At 40.4% G+C, this 19016-nt stretch overlaps 1 protein-coding gene across 2 annotated transcripts; it reads right to left on the bottom strand.

Annotated features, from left to right (window-relative positions):
- Nucleotides 1-427: 427 nt before the first annotated feature.
- On the bottom strand, nt 428-16193 carry mfsd4aa (major facilitator superfamily domain containing 4Aa). Of its 2 annotated transcripts, XM_067504597.1 has the most exons (10): nt 15814-16193; nt 12518-12716; nt 10223-10471; nt 7313-7442; nt 7112-7227; nt 6804-6977; nt 4148-4295; nt 3803-3873; nt 2998-3118; nt 428-755 (listed from the first exon to the last, which is right to left on the bottom strand). In XM_067504597.1, the coding sequence occupies exons 1-10, from the start codon at nt 16044-16046 to the stop codon at nt 703-705; spliced, it is 1494 nt and encodes a 497-aa protein (XP_067360698.1). In that variant the 5' UTR covers nt 16047-16193; the 3' UTR covers nt 428-702. The 2 variants fall into 2 exon arrangements, with proteins under 2 accessions (XP_067360698.1, XP_067360699.1); XM_067504598.1 differs by lacking the exon at nt 6804-6977.
- Between the last annotated feature and the right edge of the window lie 2823 nt (nt 16194-19016).

The following is a 19016-nucleotide window of genomic DNA, read 5'->3' as shown; positions in this document are numbered from 1 at the left end:
GCTAATGCTGCATTTTTGCAGTACCATGAAAATATAGAATGACCCCAAACGCCACCTAAAACCATTACTCATCAAGTCTTCTTGGACTTGGGTCTTTTACTTACTTCATTTGTATCCTCTTATGTTTTTTTGCTTCAACTTACCTTGAAATGTTAAGTCTTTTTTTCCAAAAGGAAAATGACACAGTTCTCACTTTGTTCTGTCCCATTCTCTCTTTGTTTGATGCTTTTTCAAATGTTTACAAGCTACTTGTCTTAAGTGGCGTATTGCTGTGTGAGAGGTGTAGAAGAAGTGTCTGTAATGGGAGACGTAGATAAGCCCAATAATAAAAGATGTCTAAGTAAACACCATGTTATGTTGTTGTTCGTCTCTTCACCATGAAACTCTAAAACCCACTTCTCATTTTTCAAGGTAGCAAAACATGAACCTCCACATTTATACTGACAAGGCAATAAGTGATTGTTAAAGTTGAATCAATATACAACATGAGATGATTGTGCCAAAAATGCTAAATTAAGTCAAGCACTGGTCATTTGATCATCAGGCTTAGAAATTAGATCTCTATTAAAGTCACAAATGTTCAGCTTGTATGCCAACACTGAGGCGAGGTGAGGGAAGGCCAGTTTTCCCTGAGATTATTCCTCCCATGCTCCCTTCTCATTGTCCTCTGTGTGTCCTCTGGTCTCTCACAGATCCCACAGGTCATGAGCTTCCAGTCTTTGGTTTCTCTTTCATGTCCGTGTTTTCTGAGGAATCTGAGAGAGAAATGATGCTCATTAGTACGACGCACAGCAAAGAGCAGAGCGAACTGACACCCAGCGGGATCCCGATGGATGCTGACATGCAACAAGTGTTAACGTTTGCACAAAAATGTTACATCCCGATCTCACGCAGCGATACCGTTAACGATACGGGACGTAAAAAGGGAACTTTTGGTCTTCAGTCTAACACAACTGAATAATTTTAGCAAAGAATGTCACAGTACAGTGGCCATTGACAGCAAAAAGACATGATCAACTTCTCCTGTTGTAGCATTACATCACATCTCTGTGGTAATATCCTACTGCAGTATTTGCAATGTATGAGTTTGCTCTTTTTAATAACCCTAAAGTTCCGAAAGAGTAACGTTTCTTCAGAAGTAGATGCTTCTCACAACAGAGAAACCCAAAGCTCACTTTGCACTGCTTTAACTGAGTGAAGCTACATGATCATGTTTGTCGGTACTTCTTTGCACCGTGCACAGGCAAAGCAAACTTCAAGGTGAGGAAAGAGTTGAAGTGCTGGTTATTATACGCACATGAGGATCAAACACGTTTTTATGTAAACAGCTGATAAGCGGGTCCACAGAGGCAACTGCAGTTTGTAGTCTAATTGCCTGAGCTACTGTGCACCCACAGAATCGGTGCCTATGACACAAAGCACGCTCTTGTGTACTTTAGCTCAACCCTTCTACAAACAAATAATGTGGATTTCCAGGAAAAAAAAAAAAACGCATGACAATATAGAAAGAAAACAGAACACAACCAAGAATCCCATTTCTTTTCCATCCATTATCTGTTCGAGGTAGCAGGGGGCTGGAGCCTATCCCACCTGCCACTGTACACCCTGGACAGATCTGTCCATCTCAGGGCCAACACAGAGAGACACCCACAATTTAGGGTCACCAATTACCCTAAAGGCTACAGCCGAGCACCACTGTGCTGCCCGAATCCAAATGTACAACCGGATCATAAACGATTACGTTCATTGATTCACTTTCCTACACAAATGTGTGTAATGAGGAGCTGAAGGGGAACAGGGAGCCTGGGCAGAGGTACCTGCTGAGGTAGTGAGACTGGGCTCAGATTAAGCATTAAGTGTCGCCAACAACCCGACCAGCTTCTTCTGCTGCCTTCATCAACCACTTGACCCGAGTCTCACCATTTCTCCTCCCCTCTCATTCCTCACTGCAGTGGTTTCTGAATGGCAGAGAGCAGTAATCACAGAGCCCTATTCCTGTTTTCTTGCTGACTCATTAACAGGCTTTTTTTATGTTACTGTGGATATATCTCTCATTTCCGCTCTGATTATTAAAGTTTGTGGAGTTTTAAATGTTGAAACAGTAAACTGGCTGAAATGTGTAGGAATTTCAATCATTTTCATAGATAATATTGTGGCTCTTAAACATTTGGACAATTGGTTGCTTAGCTGAATCCAACAAAGAAGGGATTTCAAAAACATTCGAAGAACAAGCCGGAACTGAAGTCGCAGTGCAGCGAAGTTTTAAATCGCCCATAACATGAGTTTGAGATCAAAAGATAAATAGGAGATAAAAGTTCGGCAAATGTTTAAAACTATTGGAACAGTTTAAAAATAAATACAAAATATCATTAAAAATGAATAGTTTGTTGCTAAGCCCCTGTTTGTAGTAATTGTATCAAATCTGTTACTTATTGACATCAAAATGTTGATTTTTTTATTTTAGTTTTTTTGGTATTGTGTTGGGAAATGATGTGTGATTTCAAATGGACTCTTGAGCTAAAAGACTAGATCAAAAAAAACCTTGTGATATGGACTCTGTTCCTGTTCATGAGAAGATTTTACTGAGAGAAAATACTGAATTTTTGAACAGTCCAACTATCATTTAGACAATAACATTGGGGGACTATGAATAAAATGACTGTAATTCCTACATGGCTCATCCAATGTTTTTGACAGGGACTAATTAAAGCTTGAACTCTCAGAACAGCAATATTGTGTCATTTCAAAATTCACTGTGGTTGCATAGAGAGCCAAAATTATTAAAAACTCATTGGATAGGATAGAAAATATATATTAGATAATATAATAATAATAATCTTTTTTGAGGAGTCCACACCCTGAATAAATCTGGACAAATCTTTGTGTCTATGTCAAATGTCACATCACTGGAACTGAAACAGTTGTCCGGTGTTACTGAATTTCTAAATTCTGGAACAAAGTCCAAGGTTTTACTGGGACTGTGTCATGTGTATTTACCTGAAGAGCAGCTTCTGTGGATGTGTTGGACATAGAGGAGCAGCAGGAACAGGCAGAAGCCAATGAATGATGATATTGTGCAAGATAACAGGAAGGCGTAACTTCCCTGACTGTGGATCACCTGCAATAAGACACACACACACACACACACACACACACACACACACACACACACACTTCTCATCTTAGTACCATGAAGCTGACTTTTAACCAGGAAACATCACCATGCTAACATGTACTAAACACAGTCTTAAGAGTTCATAGTAATTTGATAAATGGTACAGATTGTTTTGCTGTTTCTGCTTTTAAACAGAACTTTTCCAAATGAGAGTTTACCAGAACAAGCAGCTACATGATTACATTTACAGATTGGCTCCACAAACATTTCTTCATTCATACCAACTTTTTCGATTAAACCAGTTAATCCTTTATTTGCAGTGTATCCTCGCAGATGCTTATCTACCTCTGAACTCTTTTGACTCATGTAAACCTTCAGAGATTTGTTTTGTTGATTTGTTTGTCTTGGAATCTGTAATGGCTGCTGGCGAAGTTGCCCTTGAAAAAGAGCTTCTTAAATGAAAAACTTCCATCTAATTGAATTTGAATTTCCCCACAGGCAACTCCATTTCAACTCATTCACCTCATAGTTCACAGTTCTTGACATAAAAACCCAGGTTTCGCAGACTCATCTGATAATAGCAGTGATTTTTAGGCTCAACGAAGCCACATAAGCTACATGGTCATTTGCTTTCATTGTTTTAAAATGTGCATCACTATTTACACACGGGCATGAAAGACTTCTCACCAATCCCACAAGCAGCTGCAGAATCATCTCTCCTGTGCTGGCACTGGTCACCAGGACAGTTGTGGCACAACCTTCAACACAACAGAGAAACAGGGACTAAAATGATGCGCATGCAACATACATAAATAAATACTTATTTATATACTTTAGGGTTTTTTTTAAGAAAAACGTACTGCTTCTATAGAAACTTCCCAGCATTATATTTTACAGTTACAGTATATTTTCCCAATATTACTCTTAAATGAATTCACTGATGAAGTTATCATCTTCCTGTAATATATGAATACTAGGGTGATGAGATGATACTGTGTATCTGAGCTTGTGTATGTGTTTTTTTTTTTTCACCTTTGTAGTCTAATATGTCCTCTGTATATGCCAGCATGGAGGGAAACACACTGCTGATGCACAGTCCCAACATACAAGTACCGATGAAGAGAAACACTGTGCTGGTGTAGAATATCATCAACAAGCACTGAACCAGTATCACTCCCACCTGAGAAAGACACAGAACAAGTGAATGAATATGAACAAGTCCCGGGTTTTCAGAAAACTAAAAAAGAAGCAGGAGCAAGGAAAAGTCCAAATTTACCAAAATAAGTGTCTTAAGGGTCTGGGCTAAACCAAGCTCAAGGAAGACAGGAAGACATTGTGTATAGAGACAGATGGCAAAACCGTTTTTTCTAAAGATATGTCAAATAATTGTACTAAGCAATCAACAGCTAATTCGAAGAGCAGAAAAAACACTGTTGTGTTGTGCATCTAAGCCACAGCATCAACATCAGTAACCCTCCACCTATCTGACACAGGGAAAAGTTAGATCACATTTCAAATTTAAAGATTCACTGTGTTAATTTTATTATTAAGGAAAACATTGATGCAATTGCACAAAGTCTCAAGTCCTGCTTCATCGATAAACTCATGTTAAATGTAGTGTACAGCTCTCCCCATAAATGGTAAATGGTCTGAAATTATATAGCGCTTTTCTACCTATTGGCACTCAAAGCGCTTTACACTGATCTTATTCACCCATTCACACTTACACACACACACCGATGGGGGAGCTGCTATGCAGCTGGCCAACACTCACCGGGAGCAACTAAGTTGGGGTTCAGTGTCTTGCTCAAGGACACTTCGACATGTGACTGGAGGAGCCAGGGATTGAACCAACAACTGTGGGATTGCTAAACGACCGCTCTACCTACCGCACTGCATCTGTTGCCAGAAAAATTAACCTCCTGACCTGTAGATCTTCAGCCTAATGATCTCACCAGTGGAGCCATTTTTGCACATTAACATCTTTTTTAAAAGTGGTTATAAGGTGCAAAAAAACAGCATTTTAATACAGTTTTAGACCAAAAACTGTAAAAAATAAAAATATGTCTATGCACGTATAAGTTAGAGCTCTGATTCCATTGAGCTAATCATTCTCCATTTTAGTTCACTGATGGGTTTGGTTCGCCACTTTATGTTAGGAATGTTCTGCAGCTAACCTGCTAACAAACATGGGCCGATTCAATTAGTGTTGTTGCTTTTGATGTCATACATTTGTCTTTGATGAGGGGGGGGGGGTGGAGGAGACATAAAGTTAAATCGTATCGTATTGTATCATAATGCACGTGTCGCAGTGTGGTAGGCAACGCACATGCTAAATGGAAAAACTTGCCAAACTCTGAAACTTGATTGTTCAGTTTGTAATGACCAACACAGTCAATGTTGTGTTCCATAAAACACTTATCACCATCCCATTAAAATAAGAATGAGAAGAGTAGCACGTCATTTCTGATGTGCATTGTGAAAATCCTGCTTTTTCCTGTTTTCCCACCTCCACCTGGTTAAATAGATACTGGAATGTTGTATTTGGGTTATCAGGGCCACTGTGCTGATAATAACCAATAATCCCCCTGTAAAAATAGAATTCCTCTCTTCATACAGTCATACAGTAAAACAAAGGAATGGAGGTTCTGTTATTTATCTGGAATGCATGTGATCTACGTACAGAATCCTCCATTAACCTTCAGTGAACACTGGTGTTTGAGGCAATGAAAGCAAAAAAGCACCAAACAGCCGCAGAAACCAAAGATCCCAAAAAAAAAAAAAAAAAAAAAAAAAAAAAACAACAGGACAGAACATGTCTCGTCTAATGGTCTGTGACAGACGGGGCACAACTATCACGGACATAGTGCAAGAGATAGAATATGGTGCTGAAACCTGAGCCACAAACCTTATCAGTCTAAGAAGATTGGAACCGAGATCCTTCACCCAAAAAAAAACATCAGAACTGCTTTTGAAGCGGAACCAAAAATCCTTTGTCACTAACATCTTACTACCGTTAATTCCCTGCTTGGGCGTAGCCAGCAACGGCTCTTTTCACTGTTTGCCCTTTCTTCATATCCTCCCACTCATGGTTAAAAATCTGTTGGGACTACAGCCTATAGCACTTTAAGAGAACATGATAATGTCATTCCATGTTTGTGCCATGCAAACAGATGAGATGAAGTACTCTGAATAAGTACTTCGTGTCCCCTTTATTAAATTTTGTTAAATGATTCGGTTATTAAATTTCCGTTGGATAATTATAAATACCGCCTGGAGCGCCACTTTTTTTTAAACCCAAGCATATTTAGAAGAGACCATCGCAAGGCCCACACGAGCCACTGTGAATTCTGCTGCAAGTATTTCAGTCAAGTGCTGAGGGTGACGACGCAGTTTAGTTTTTGCTTCAGGATCCTGCTGGCTGTATACCCAGACGATAATCCTCCTCTCAGCGATGCCATCTAATCTCGCTATGTGGTTTTCCACCCATTTCAAATATTTATTTTGAGCCATCATACCACAGCTGTGCAGGAGCTCCACTGCTTTTACTACTCTGTGTCAGGCTGAGTAGTCTGACATAGGGAGGGTTAGTGGGGGGACACACCAGACCTACTCCTTGACCTTCACTTGTTCTTCTCTTCCAGAGACACACCTGCTTAAGTTCTGTGTTCTAAGTGTCGGCTCCTACCAGACTGAAGGAGAGCAGCCTCGGTGCTGTGTATCTGTAGGACAGATAGATTGACGCCAGTCTTCCTGCTGTAATGGAGGCCCAGAATATACTGTCCAGATAACCGGCGGCCTTATGTCCCATCAGCAGAGGAGGGGAGACGGCGTAAGTATAGACGAATCCAGCGTAGGAGCCCTATATGTGTCGAAGCACATGCAGTAACTGAGAGAACTAGACCATTTAATCCTATATTTTATGCTCCAGCACATCTAACATTTGATAGTGTTTAACTGTATATGCGCATGTGTGTTCTAAGAATTATTACTCACTATTATCCCATCAGTGATGAAGAGGATGGCGCCGCCCAGAGCATGCAGGATAAAGAAAGTAGCAGGGCGACCCCGAAGCTTGGCAGGGTTACAGCAGCCAAACACACTCCCATGACCTGAAGAGACAGGAAAACTGAGTTGGATTGTTAACTACATTATTGATATGAAATGTCCAAACACACACATATTTATATGCATTACCTTGTCCACTGTCTGCAGCAGGGCTCATGCTAGACAGAGAATCCCTGTCCAGCAGACCGTGGCTGTTCCTGCAGCAAGGCAGCAGTCTCTCATAGTACATCAACGCAAGCACTGCAGCTGGCACAGGGAGCTGCCAAGACACACACACACACACACACACACACACACACACACACACACACACACACACACACACACACACACACACACACACACACACACACACACACACACACACACACACACACACACACACACACACACACACACACACACACACACACACACACACACACACACACACACACACACACACACACACACACACACACACACACACACACACACACACACACACACACACACACACACACACACACACACACACACACACACACACACACACACACACACACACACACACACACACACACACACACACACACACACACACACACACACACACACAGTCAGCTGATCTATGAACCTCCTCATAAAAGTAGAATCCACACTGTCTTATCTCATCCTGTACTTGAAACACATCCAGTTCAAACACAGAAATACTAATTAAGGTTATTACTAAAACCATTTCTTCTTTGGTGAAAGATCATTTCTTTACGTAAGGGGGTAAAATAAACACTTATATCATCTAAAGAAATACAAATATTTCTAACAAAAAAAAAAGGAATGAAGGGCACAATTGAAATGTCAGTACATAGATGTAATCGCATTAGGCTCCCTGTGCACGGAGAATCTAGTCATGGGACACATAAATAATATAATTGTGAGCAACCCACTACACAAAGGAGAAAAAAAAAAGGGTTGTAAACATGTTGCAGAGTTTTGTTTTTTTCCGTGTTGGACTAAGGTCCAAGCCAAAATCAGTATCACAAGTTGTGTTTAAATGTTCAGTTTATTCTGACACGTTGCCTGTTAATGTTACTACTGACACCGGTGTTCAAACACCACACGTTTTTCAACTTTAGATTTTTTTTAGCATAGCACAGCTAAAACAAGGCAAAGCAATTTGCCATTGAGCCCTTGTTACCAGTTAAAGAACCCGAGAACCAGGAGAGAGTTTAGGCTTCAGGGTCTTAAGGAAATTTGACAGAAGTAGCATATAATCACTGACCATGCAGTTAGTGGACAACACGTCTACCAGTCAAACCACAGCTGCCCCAACATTGTTTTGTTGTTTTGAACTAATAATTTGGAAAAGTAGTGATTAGTAGTAATTATCTTTAATCTGTACTCATATACTTTATGAAATGTACAAACAGTACAGTATTTGGTAGTAGCACAAGTGACTTTTTTGACCCGAAACATTAGCTTTTCGTACTCGGACTTGACTGGAGACTTGAATTTGACCTTCTTTGTGTTGGCTTAGGAAATATATTGTGGACTTTGTATTCAAGACTTCAGACTCATTTGAGACTTGCAAACAAACTTACTGCTGAGTACCTGCCGCCACCAAGTACTGACAGGAGTACTAAACTGTTGTACTTCTAGTATGAGTTGCTGGACAGTAAAATCCTTCTCAATCTACTGCAAAGTTAAGCTGATGAGACACTGGCAGGCAGTGTTGGTCCAAATAATAGTGGGGACACAGCTGAAGACTGGACTGTTAACACTTGAACTGTGTTTCCAGCGGCTGTCACAGATTTCTAGTCTCTGACAGTTTGAAGGAGGAAACCTAATGAGCAGGAGGTCTGAGGAAAACAAACCCACAAATCCCATTATAACTTAGAAATTCATGTTCAAAACATGTTCAAAATAATCGTATCCTAAAACGGCTTCAAATAACCTACAGTTTCACCGCAGCCTACCTGCCTGAGATTAATGACGTATCGGGTGCTGCATCATACAAGTACACAAAGGTAGTTTCGGACCTGACACCTGATGCCCGATATCAGGACATCGTCCCAGTCAATGAGTACAGGCATAAAGACAAGAGGGGCAGGAGGAGTTCGAAGGCTCAGCCATCTTTTGTAGTAAAAATGCTCAGTTGTGTTACATGAAACCTGTAGTGAGAACTCAGTTTTCAAAAAGCTGAAACACAGCTATGCGAACACTGAACCACCTTTGTTAGTTTGATTCACACTGGTTAAGTTCACTCTCTTAGTGAACTCACACTTTGTGTATACACTATATGTCTTTGTCTTTGTTTGTGTCCTTATCACAGCTGTGTTGCCCAACTGCAATATATTACTGTTGGCTGTAATAACTTATTGACACACATGCTTCACATATTCTAGAACAAATTTAATAAATTAAATAAAACAATTGCTAACATAGGACTGTTTGGTGTCTTTGAAGTTTGTCGCTGGAGGGTGGCAGCGACACCATGAAAGAATGACACGTCATTTCTACAACACAGTTTAGAATCAGACTATGCGCGGTGCGTTCAAGTTCATTTGAAACTTACAGCTAGAATTATTTTTCTCTCGTCTGCATATTTATACGATACATTTATATTTCTTTTATAATATAAAGAATACATAAAGAAAATGTAGAAGAAACTAGGAAAAAGAATTTAGTTTTACCTCATTTGAAGTGTAAAAAGAAAACAAAAAACAAGATACATCTGTGACATTATCAACTATGCAGGTGGGACATTGTCAAGATGGGCAACCTGGCAGGGAAAATGAATGCAAATGTAAACACTCCGGTCTACAGTGTTCTTGTTTTAATTTCTCCGGGCTCCTGGCTTTGTGTCATGATAATATTATCTTTACTCATATTTAAATCACACAGCCACACCTGGTTTTATATCTAACCTGCAGCCACAGTGCTGTCATTGTCCCATCCAGCAGTAACACACATTTAAGCAAACACATTAAAGAGAATAACTTACATTTCTCTATTATATATCACATGCCACATGCGCTGTAATATTGGACATGCACTCACATTGATAAGGGCCATGATCCAGAAAGCATAGGACACCCTGGTGATGACGACGCCTTCAATGTGCAGAGGGTACTGGGAGATGTTGTGCAGTGTCGCCCCTTGACCGACCAGGCTGCTGCGGAGGTGCTCCAGATCTGAGGTTGAGTTAGCAGACGAGTTGGCACTGAGGACACAGCTGCCCTCTGCTAGGAAAGGATCAGCCACCAGGGGACTAACCAGAGCTCCCAGGCCTATGAAGAAATGCAGGGCCTAGAGGTACACATGAATATAAATTCCCTATGAGCCGATCATACAGTGGGGGGGGTGTAAGTATAAAGTATGTATTCCAAAGAAAGTATTTACTTTATTTTCGTTATGCTTCCTTATTGGGTTAACATTAATATGCGGTCTATATATCATAATTAGCTGCACTGGAATCACGTTTAATGAAGACATGTACTGTATATTGGAGGAGTATAGAATAGGATTTAGGCCACAACAAAATTTAAACCAAATTTGATTTGAGTTATTTGATTTATTTTGTGATATTCACATTGAAAAAAAAAAAAAAATTTAATCAAAAGTTACATCACTTCATGTTAACTGTTAAGGTGCGATATGAGCAACACTGGGATGCGGGACCATCTTGCGAGACTTCCATGGTAGGATAGTGCTGCTGCCATAGTAGAGGGATGCTGCCAGCAGTTTGTCAGCTTGTGAACAAACAAAACTAACATATTTATCAGTAGTTTTTTTTTTTTTACAAATACCTAACTTGCTTGCAAATAAACAAACAAACTTTTAACCAAACTAATAATATGCAGGTAAGCATAGAAATATAGATCACACGATGGCACCTGAGATGGTGCATCAGACCCTCAAAACTTAACACAGTGTTCAATTTTAAGTCCTTCTGAAGTTCATTTTGAGCAACAGGAGAAGTAATGTTAAAAGGTGCATTAAAGGGATCATTAAGAGACTTTGGGACATTGAACAGCAAAGAATTTTTAACTCTCAGGTCATAACACAAAGCACAAACAGGCCTCTTAAGGACCCGCAAATATGAAAGGAACATATTTAGCATGGCCTTGTAAACAAAAGTTGACCTACGTATAGCGAGTGATGGCGATGTAACCAAAGAATATATTTTACAGTAACGAGCTCTAAAACAACAAGTTTCCATGGCAGTCGACACTCAGCTAAGGTTTGCATACACACACACCATCACAGTAATCTATTAGTGGTAAAAATGTAGCACATTTTCTTGTTTAGGGGAAAAGCAATGAAAGTTTCAATTGTAATGAGATATAATGATAAAAGAAAGAGTCAATTAAAACTCCTTTCATTGTTTTAAGCCGGTAATAATTTGAGATTTTAGTTTCACTAAACAACATCAATTTCATTTTGTCAGCATTTAAACGATGGCTTAAACTCATTAAAAAGGTCAAAATGAATACAATTGAATTGTAATGTTTTCAGCTTCCGAAGAGCATCATCAACAGGAGAAGCTGATGAATTCATAACTTTGTCATCAGAATGATAATTAAAATGTACATTTGTAGGGGTTTGGCCAAATTCATGGATATTAATGATAAATAAAGTATAGCTCCTTGGGGCAACACCGTGCGACACTCTTACATACTTTCACGCTCTGCGATCTATCAGAAAGGTCGCTTGAAAACCAGCTGACTGTCTGATCAGAGGGACCAATTTTTTCCAGCCTTCCTTGCAGTATACAATGCTTTACAATGTCCAATACTTTTCTAAAACTCAATAAACAGAGTGACCAGATGAAGTCATTTATCACTTTCATGACTGCTGTTGTGCTACGATTCTTTCTAAAGCCAAATTGAAAAGCTAAAATATTATTTGAATTTAGAAACTCGTTTAGCCTTTCACTCACCAGATGTTAGCTACAGCCAGGAGTTTAGATACTGTTCTGTAGTTATTCATATTCGAGGGGTCTCATTCAGGAGGGGAAGTACAAATGCAGATTTCCAGACAGAGGGAACTTAATTCCGAGTTACAGTAACCTTAAAAATGTGGGTCAGAGGTTGGGCAATAAAATTAGCAGCTACTCTTCAGGACTGCCTGTTTGACAGGACTCAGCTTTTCAAACACCTGTAACAAGAAAATGGTTGTAGGCTCCGTCTTTTTGTGAATGTGTGAATTCACAATCTGTCTTATCGAAAAAAGATGTTACAATCCTGCAAAATTTCTAATTTCAAATGTTTTTTTTTTTAAACACTGTGTAGCTGCTTCTTTTTGAACATAAAATACAGAACACACACATCACACACACTGGTCTTCTCTGACCTGCAGGAAGATGGCCGAGTCCTTCTGGTACAGTTTCACCAGCTGCAGGTTGGCGATGGTGTCGATCACCCCCATGGCTTTACCAGCGATTGCCATAGCAATGGACAACAGCACCACGTGGTGACATAGCGGTATGATGGCAAACACGATGGAGATGATGAGAGTGCAGGAAAAGAGGGCCGACAGGGAGGACAGGAGACTGGGGAAGACAACAAGTGCATTATGCACTGTACTCAAACTGTAGTGACTCAAATATGCATTTAGTTAACCTCTGACCTCTGAGGGGTTGACTCAATGCATCATCAACCCATATATTTTATTCACAATAGAACATAAACAACATATCAAATGTTGAAACTGAGACATTTTACCATTTCATGGAAAATATGAGCTCATTTTGAATACTGTAAATGTCTGGGAAGTGAGGAGACCATTTTCCAGAGTTTTAGGACAGGAATGTTGTCCCATTCTTGTCTGATGCAGGATTATAGCTGCTCAACAGTCCTGGGCCTTTGTTGCTGGATTTTTCCTTTTATGATGCACCAAATGTTTTCTATTGGTGAAACATCTGGACTGCAGGGAGGCCAGTTCCACACCCAGACTCTTCTCCTGTGAAGCTATGCTGTTGTGATGGATGCAGTATGTGGTTTAGTATTGTCTTGCTGAAATACGCAAGGCCTTTCCTGAAAGAGACGTTGTCTGGATGGGAGCATATGTTCCTTTAAGAACCTCTATGTACTCTTCAGCATTGACGGTGCCTTTCCAGATGTGTAAAGCTGCCATGGTGAGTCCATGGTTTCCTAAAACAATTTCAAATTTTGATTAATCTGACCACAGAACAGAGTTTTTAATTTTGTCTCAGACCATTTTAAATGAGCTTTGATCCAGAGAACATGGCGGCATTGTGTTCACATATGGCTTTTTCATTGCATGATACAGCTTTAACTTACATTTGTGGACTGCACAGTGAACTGTGTTCACACACAGTGATTTCTGGAAGTGTTCCTGAATCCATGCAGTGTTGTCAAGTAGAGAATCATGTCTGTTTTTAATGCAGTGCTGCCTGAGGGCCCAAAGATCACATGCATCCAGTTTTAAACCTTTGGTCTTGTCCCTTGCGCAAAGAGATTCCTCCTGATTCTCTGAATCTTATTTACTGTAGATGGTTGGATCTTCAGTCTTTGCAATTTTATGTTGAGGAACATTTTTTCTGAAATTGTTCCACAATGTTTTAGATGCAGTTTGTCACAGATTGGTGAACCTCTGCCCATCGTTACATTTGAGAGGCTCTGCCTCTGTGGTCACGTTGCCTATTAAAATAATTAGTTGTCAAATGCTCGTCCATTTGTTTTTGATTTGTGCCAATTACTTTTTCAGCCTCTTCTTTCCCCTGTTATAACTTTTTTTAAGATGTATTGCAGCCATCAATATTTTCCATGAAATGGTAAAACGTCTCAGTTTTACACATCGTCCCAACTTTTATTTTTTAATTGGGGGTTGTAGAACCAACTAATACTCTAAGCACAGCCGACTACAACAGGGGATTTCCAGGTTGGTGTTGTTGCAGTAAAGTCACCTTGATGGTCTGCTGCCTCTCTAACTTCTATTTACCCAGTAGGTTTTATCACAGCCCTCAAGCCTCGGTACATTTCTAACTTATCTTAATGTTGTTTTCTGTTTTTTCTGCGAGCTTTCCACTCTCCTTTTAACCTTGTACTACAACTTTTAACAGCAAAACAGCTTCTAATAAGAAAGTAGTACATCCTTAAAAAGTCACAATCTGAGTCTGAGAAATACTTAGGTGGTTTGAATTATTAGCCAGTTCCAACAAAAGTCCTGTTTCATGTATCAAAGACCCCGGATGCAAACCCACACGACTGCTTTACACCAGCAGTCACATTTCCACCTCGGGTCACAGTTGAGTCCCATTTGAGTGGGAAAGGTTTTGCACTGACCTCAAACAAGCAGCAGCCATTTGAATGTTGCAGATTTGCCATTCAAATATACTAGTTTAACAAAAGGTGAAAGTCTCAGTGTAGTCAGGGAAAATTGTGCATTTAAACTGTCACTTCATTTTTTTAAACCTAAGATCGTTGCAAAAACAATGGGCTAATCTACTACTTCTGCACATTTGAAAGTGACAGTTTAGGCTCTAAATGATTGTAAAGCAACAATATCACACAAAATAAGTAAATATACAATGAGTTATATGATGTGCACGAACAAAAATATATCCCTTTGCTCCTCTTTCAACACCATCCAACACAGACTTAGTGTATTTGAGATTTGATAAATGGTCGGCACTTATATACCACTTTTCTACCTATTGGGACTCAAAGCGCTTAAACTGCTTCTTATTCACCCATTCACCCATTCACCCATTCACACACACACACACACACACACGGGGGAGCTGCTATAGAGCTGGCCAACGCTCACTGGGAGAAACTAAGTTGGGGTTCAGTGTCTTGCTTTAGGACAATTTGACATGTGACCGGAGGAGCCGGAGATCAAACCACCAACTGTAAGGATGGTGAACGGCTGCTCTACCTCCTGCGCCACACTCACACTGATTTATGATCAAACAACACTAACGACAAATATAGAGCAGATAGAAATCCACAGTAACGATACAAGTATGTTACAGCTGGGATTTCACACAGTGTCATTTCTTTACAAGTCATAAACCTAAAATCACTTTTTTTAAACTCACGCTCATTAAGAGTCGTCCAAGTATTAGCTTATAAAGTTTAATCAGGCTTATAGAATCATAAATTAAAATGTAAACTATCTAGTCAACCTTCACACCTGCACCTGATTATGGAGATTATTTCACTTATATTTTCTTGAAATCAGCTAAATCAGTTCACTTCCTGTTGTAGCCCCCAAACACATGATCCAGTAAACATGTAACTTTAGATGTTGCATACTGTGTGTGTGTGTGTTCTTACATCAGCAAGAATGCTTTTAAATCAGACTTGAGCTAGGTTCCTTGTTTTCCGTCTTTTCTTTTCTGCAATTTTGAAAGTTATAACTTCATAGGTTTCATGCAATTGTTTGTGATAATTTAGTGTTTACTGGAAGTGTTTCTTCACTGGTTGAGCATTTCCACTTATTTTCTGGTGGACGTTGACTTCACTTACTCTGGGTTTGTTCACTATATGTTCATTCCGGAGGCTGAAAATGATGCTGCTGTTACATTTTACACTGCACAGACCAAAGCAAAAGGTCTCAGCCATGTTAATAAAGCTTTGCACAAACACCCATGGCCACTAGTTCTCACCAAGCAGACTCACGTTTTCCTAAAGAGTCCTCCCATGCTGCTGCCCACCATCAGGAAGAACTGCTGGGAGAAAAACACCAAGGTGATCTGCTGCAGGGTGGACTGGGTCTGACACCTCAGGTCCAGGATGGTGGGTCCCAGGAAGGCGATGCACAGGCCGAAGCTGAAGAACACGCTCCAGTAGGTGAGAGTCTGCCGCCAGTGGCGCTTAAACAGCGACCAGAGCCGCTCGTCGAGCAGCTTCATGTTGGTCCCCTGGAGGAGCTTCAGGTCCGAAGAGCTGCCAGCTGCTCACGTACAGTAACAGCGCAGAGCTGCGTCAGCGTGAGCAGGCGAAGGTAAACAGACGCTTTCAGCTCTGTTCTCCCACTGACGGACGTGACGCTGATTAGCTGCTGCTCAGCTGCTGCTCCGAGGTCCCGCCCTGGTTCTGTCCGCTGCCAGATGCCTGAGACCTGCTGTCACGTTTTATTCAGATCACTTTATTATTTAAGACACTATTCATTCGGTTTGGCAGAAACAATAGCAATTGGTTTGTTTAACATGACATTTTAAATAAAAAACAACAATGTATGTTCACTTTTATAAAAACAGATTCAAAATAGAGAAAGTAACAAAGCCAAAATATTGAGTAAGTGTTTCTTCATTTTTGACCAATCATCTCAGAATATTGAGAAAGTATAAATTATTTTGACTTTATAAGTCAAAATAATGAAAATGCATTTTTAAAAAAAGTGTTATTATTTTGAGTGAGTGGGTTTTTTGTTGACATGCTGAAACAGGCTTCCACAGTTTACTGTGTGTTGCTGCAACACACAATGATTGAAAATGTAATACAAACAATTTCACCTCAGTGTGGAACAAAGCTTGATTGGCTGGTTGTTGATCATGATAACTGCTGGCACATGAGTTATCAGAGAAATCATCTTGCTACACCTGGGTAAGAGATCCAAGTATGCAGGTCTCATTTTCCATGTTGCTGCAATTATTAGTGTTAAAATATTAGTGTTTTTTGTTTTCCACACTGTGTCACATCTTGTTCTGACTGTCACCACTTAAATGATCACAGCAAACATGCTCACACCACTATGTTGGTGCTTTATTGGTGAGCTTTTGTTGATCATTCATGAACTTAATGAACAATTTCAATTACATCTGGAGTTAATTGTTTATTAAATGTAAGTGTTTCAGTGAGAAATCAGCATTTTAACATTACGAGTTCAGTATGTTCTGGCTACACTGATCTTTTTACACATTTATTCAGTGGTCTATGGCATTATGATGGTTAGATCCTCAGTTTACTTGTCTGTATCAATTACTCGATGTTTTGGTCCTCATCCTCTAGCTTTAATAAGTCTGCCATTTTTTAGGTTCAGCTCTAAATTTTAACTTTAAACAATGTAAAAATCTTCTTTTCCTTTGTGCTGCTCCCTTTCAAGTGTCACCACAGCAAATCATGTGCCTCCATCTAACTCTGTCCTCTGCATCCTCTTCACTCACACCAACTAACTTCATGTCCTCCCTCACTACATCCATAAATATCCTCTTTGCTCTTCCTCTAGACCTCCTGCCTGGCAGCTCCAACCTCAGCATCCTTCTACAGATATATTCACAGTTTCTCCTCTGAACATGTCCAAACCACCTCAATCTGGCCTCTCTGACTTTATCTCCTAAACATCTAACATGAGCTGTCCCTCTGATGTCCTCATTCCTGTCCATCCTCGTCTCTCCCAAAGAGAACCTCAACATCTTAAGCTCTGCTACCTCCAGCTCTGTGTCCTGTCTTTTCTTCAGTGCCACTGTCTCTAAGCCGAACAACATCTCTGGTCTCACCACCATCTTGAACCCTTTTCCTTTCATTCTTGCCGATACTCTTTTATCACACAACACACCTGACACTTTTCTCCACCGGTTCCAACCTGCCTGCACTCGCCTCTTCACCTCTTTTCCACACTCTCCGTTGCTCTGAACCTTTGACCCTAAGTACTTAAAGTCCTGCACCTTCTTCACCTCTGCTCCCTGTAACCTCACTGTTCCACCTGGGTCCCTCTCATTCACACACATGTATTCTGTCTTACTGCGGCTAAGCTTCATTCCTCTGTTTTCCAGAGCAGACCTCCACCTCTCTAGATTTTCCTCCACCTGCTCCCTGCTCTCACTACAGATCACCCTGTCATACGCTTTCTCTAAATCTACAAAGACACAATGCAACTCCCTCTAACCTTCTCTGTACTTCTCCATCAGCATCCTCAAAGCAAATACTGCATCTGTTGTTCTCTTTCTAGGCATGAAACCATATTGCTGCTCACAAATGTTCACCTCTGCCCTTAGCCGAGATTCCACTACTCTTTCCCACAACTTCATTGTGTGACTCATCAGCTTTATTCCTCTGTAGTTGCCACAGCTCTGCTCATCTCCCTTGTTCTTAAAAATGGGCACCAGTACACTTCTCCTCCAGTCCTCAGCATCCTCTCACTGTCCAAGATCTTGTTAAACAAACTAGTCAGAAACTTCCCATCACACTCCTGGCACCTGTCAATACATTTCCATCCTTATCTTTAATCACACTAACCTGCTGCACATCCTTCCCATCTCTGTCTCTTTGTCTGGCCAACCTGTACAAATCCACCTCTCCCTCTTTAGTGTCCAACCTAACATACAAGTCCTCATATGCTCTTTGTTTGGCCTTTGCCACCTCTACCTTCACCTTACGCTGTATCTCCCTGTACTCCTGTCTACTCTCTTCAGTCCTGTCAGTGTCCCACTTCTTCTTAGCTAACCTCTTTCCCTGTCGTCCACCTGAGTGCTTCTACCTTCGCTCTTGTACGTCAACCTATGTTTCTGCTTCTTCTGGAAGAAAGTGTTCATTACAGCCATTTTTATTCTCTTTGCAAAGTCTACCACCATCTGACCTTCTGTGTTTCTGTCCTAAAGACCAAACCTGCCCATCACATTCTTGGGTCATTCGTGGGTCAAAACCACTCACAACATTGAACATCACACCTTCAATTTCCAGCTTCAGACCCATCAACCTGTCTGATTCTCTTTTCACCTCTAGAACATTCCTCACAAACTCCTCTTTCAATATAACTCCTACTCCATTTCTCTTGCTATCTGACCCATGGTAGAACAACTTGAAACCTGCTCCTAAGCTTCTAGCCTTGCTACCTTTCCACCTGGTCTCCTGGACACACAGTATGTCCACCTTCTCTGCAT

The sequence above is a fragment of the Channa argus genome, chromosome 5 (genome assembly GCF_033026475.1).
Source record: "Channa argus isolate prfri chromosome 5, Channa argus male v1.0, whole genome shotgun sequence".
In the NCBI taxonomy this organism is placed as follows: domain Eukaryota; kingdom Metazoa; phylum Chordata; class Actinopteri; order Anabantiformes; family Channidae; genus Channa; species Channa argus.
Note: the sequence above shows the minus strand (reverse complement) of the source record. Positions and strands in the feature narration are given on the sequence as shown.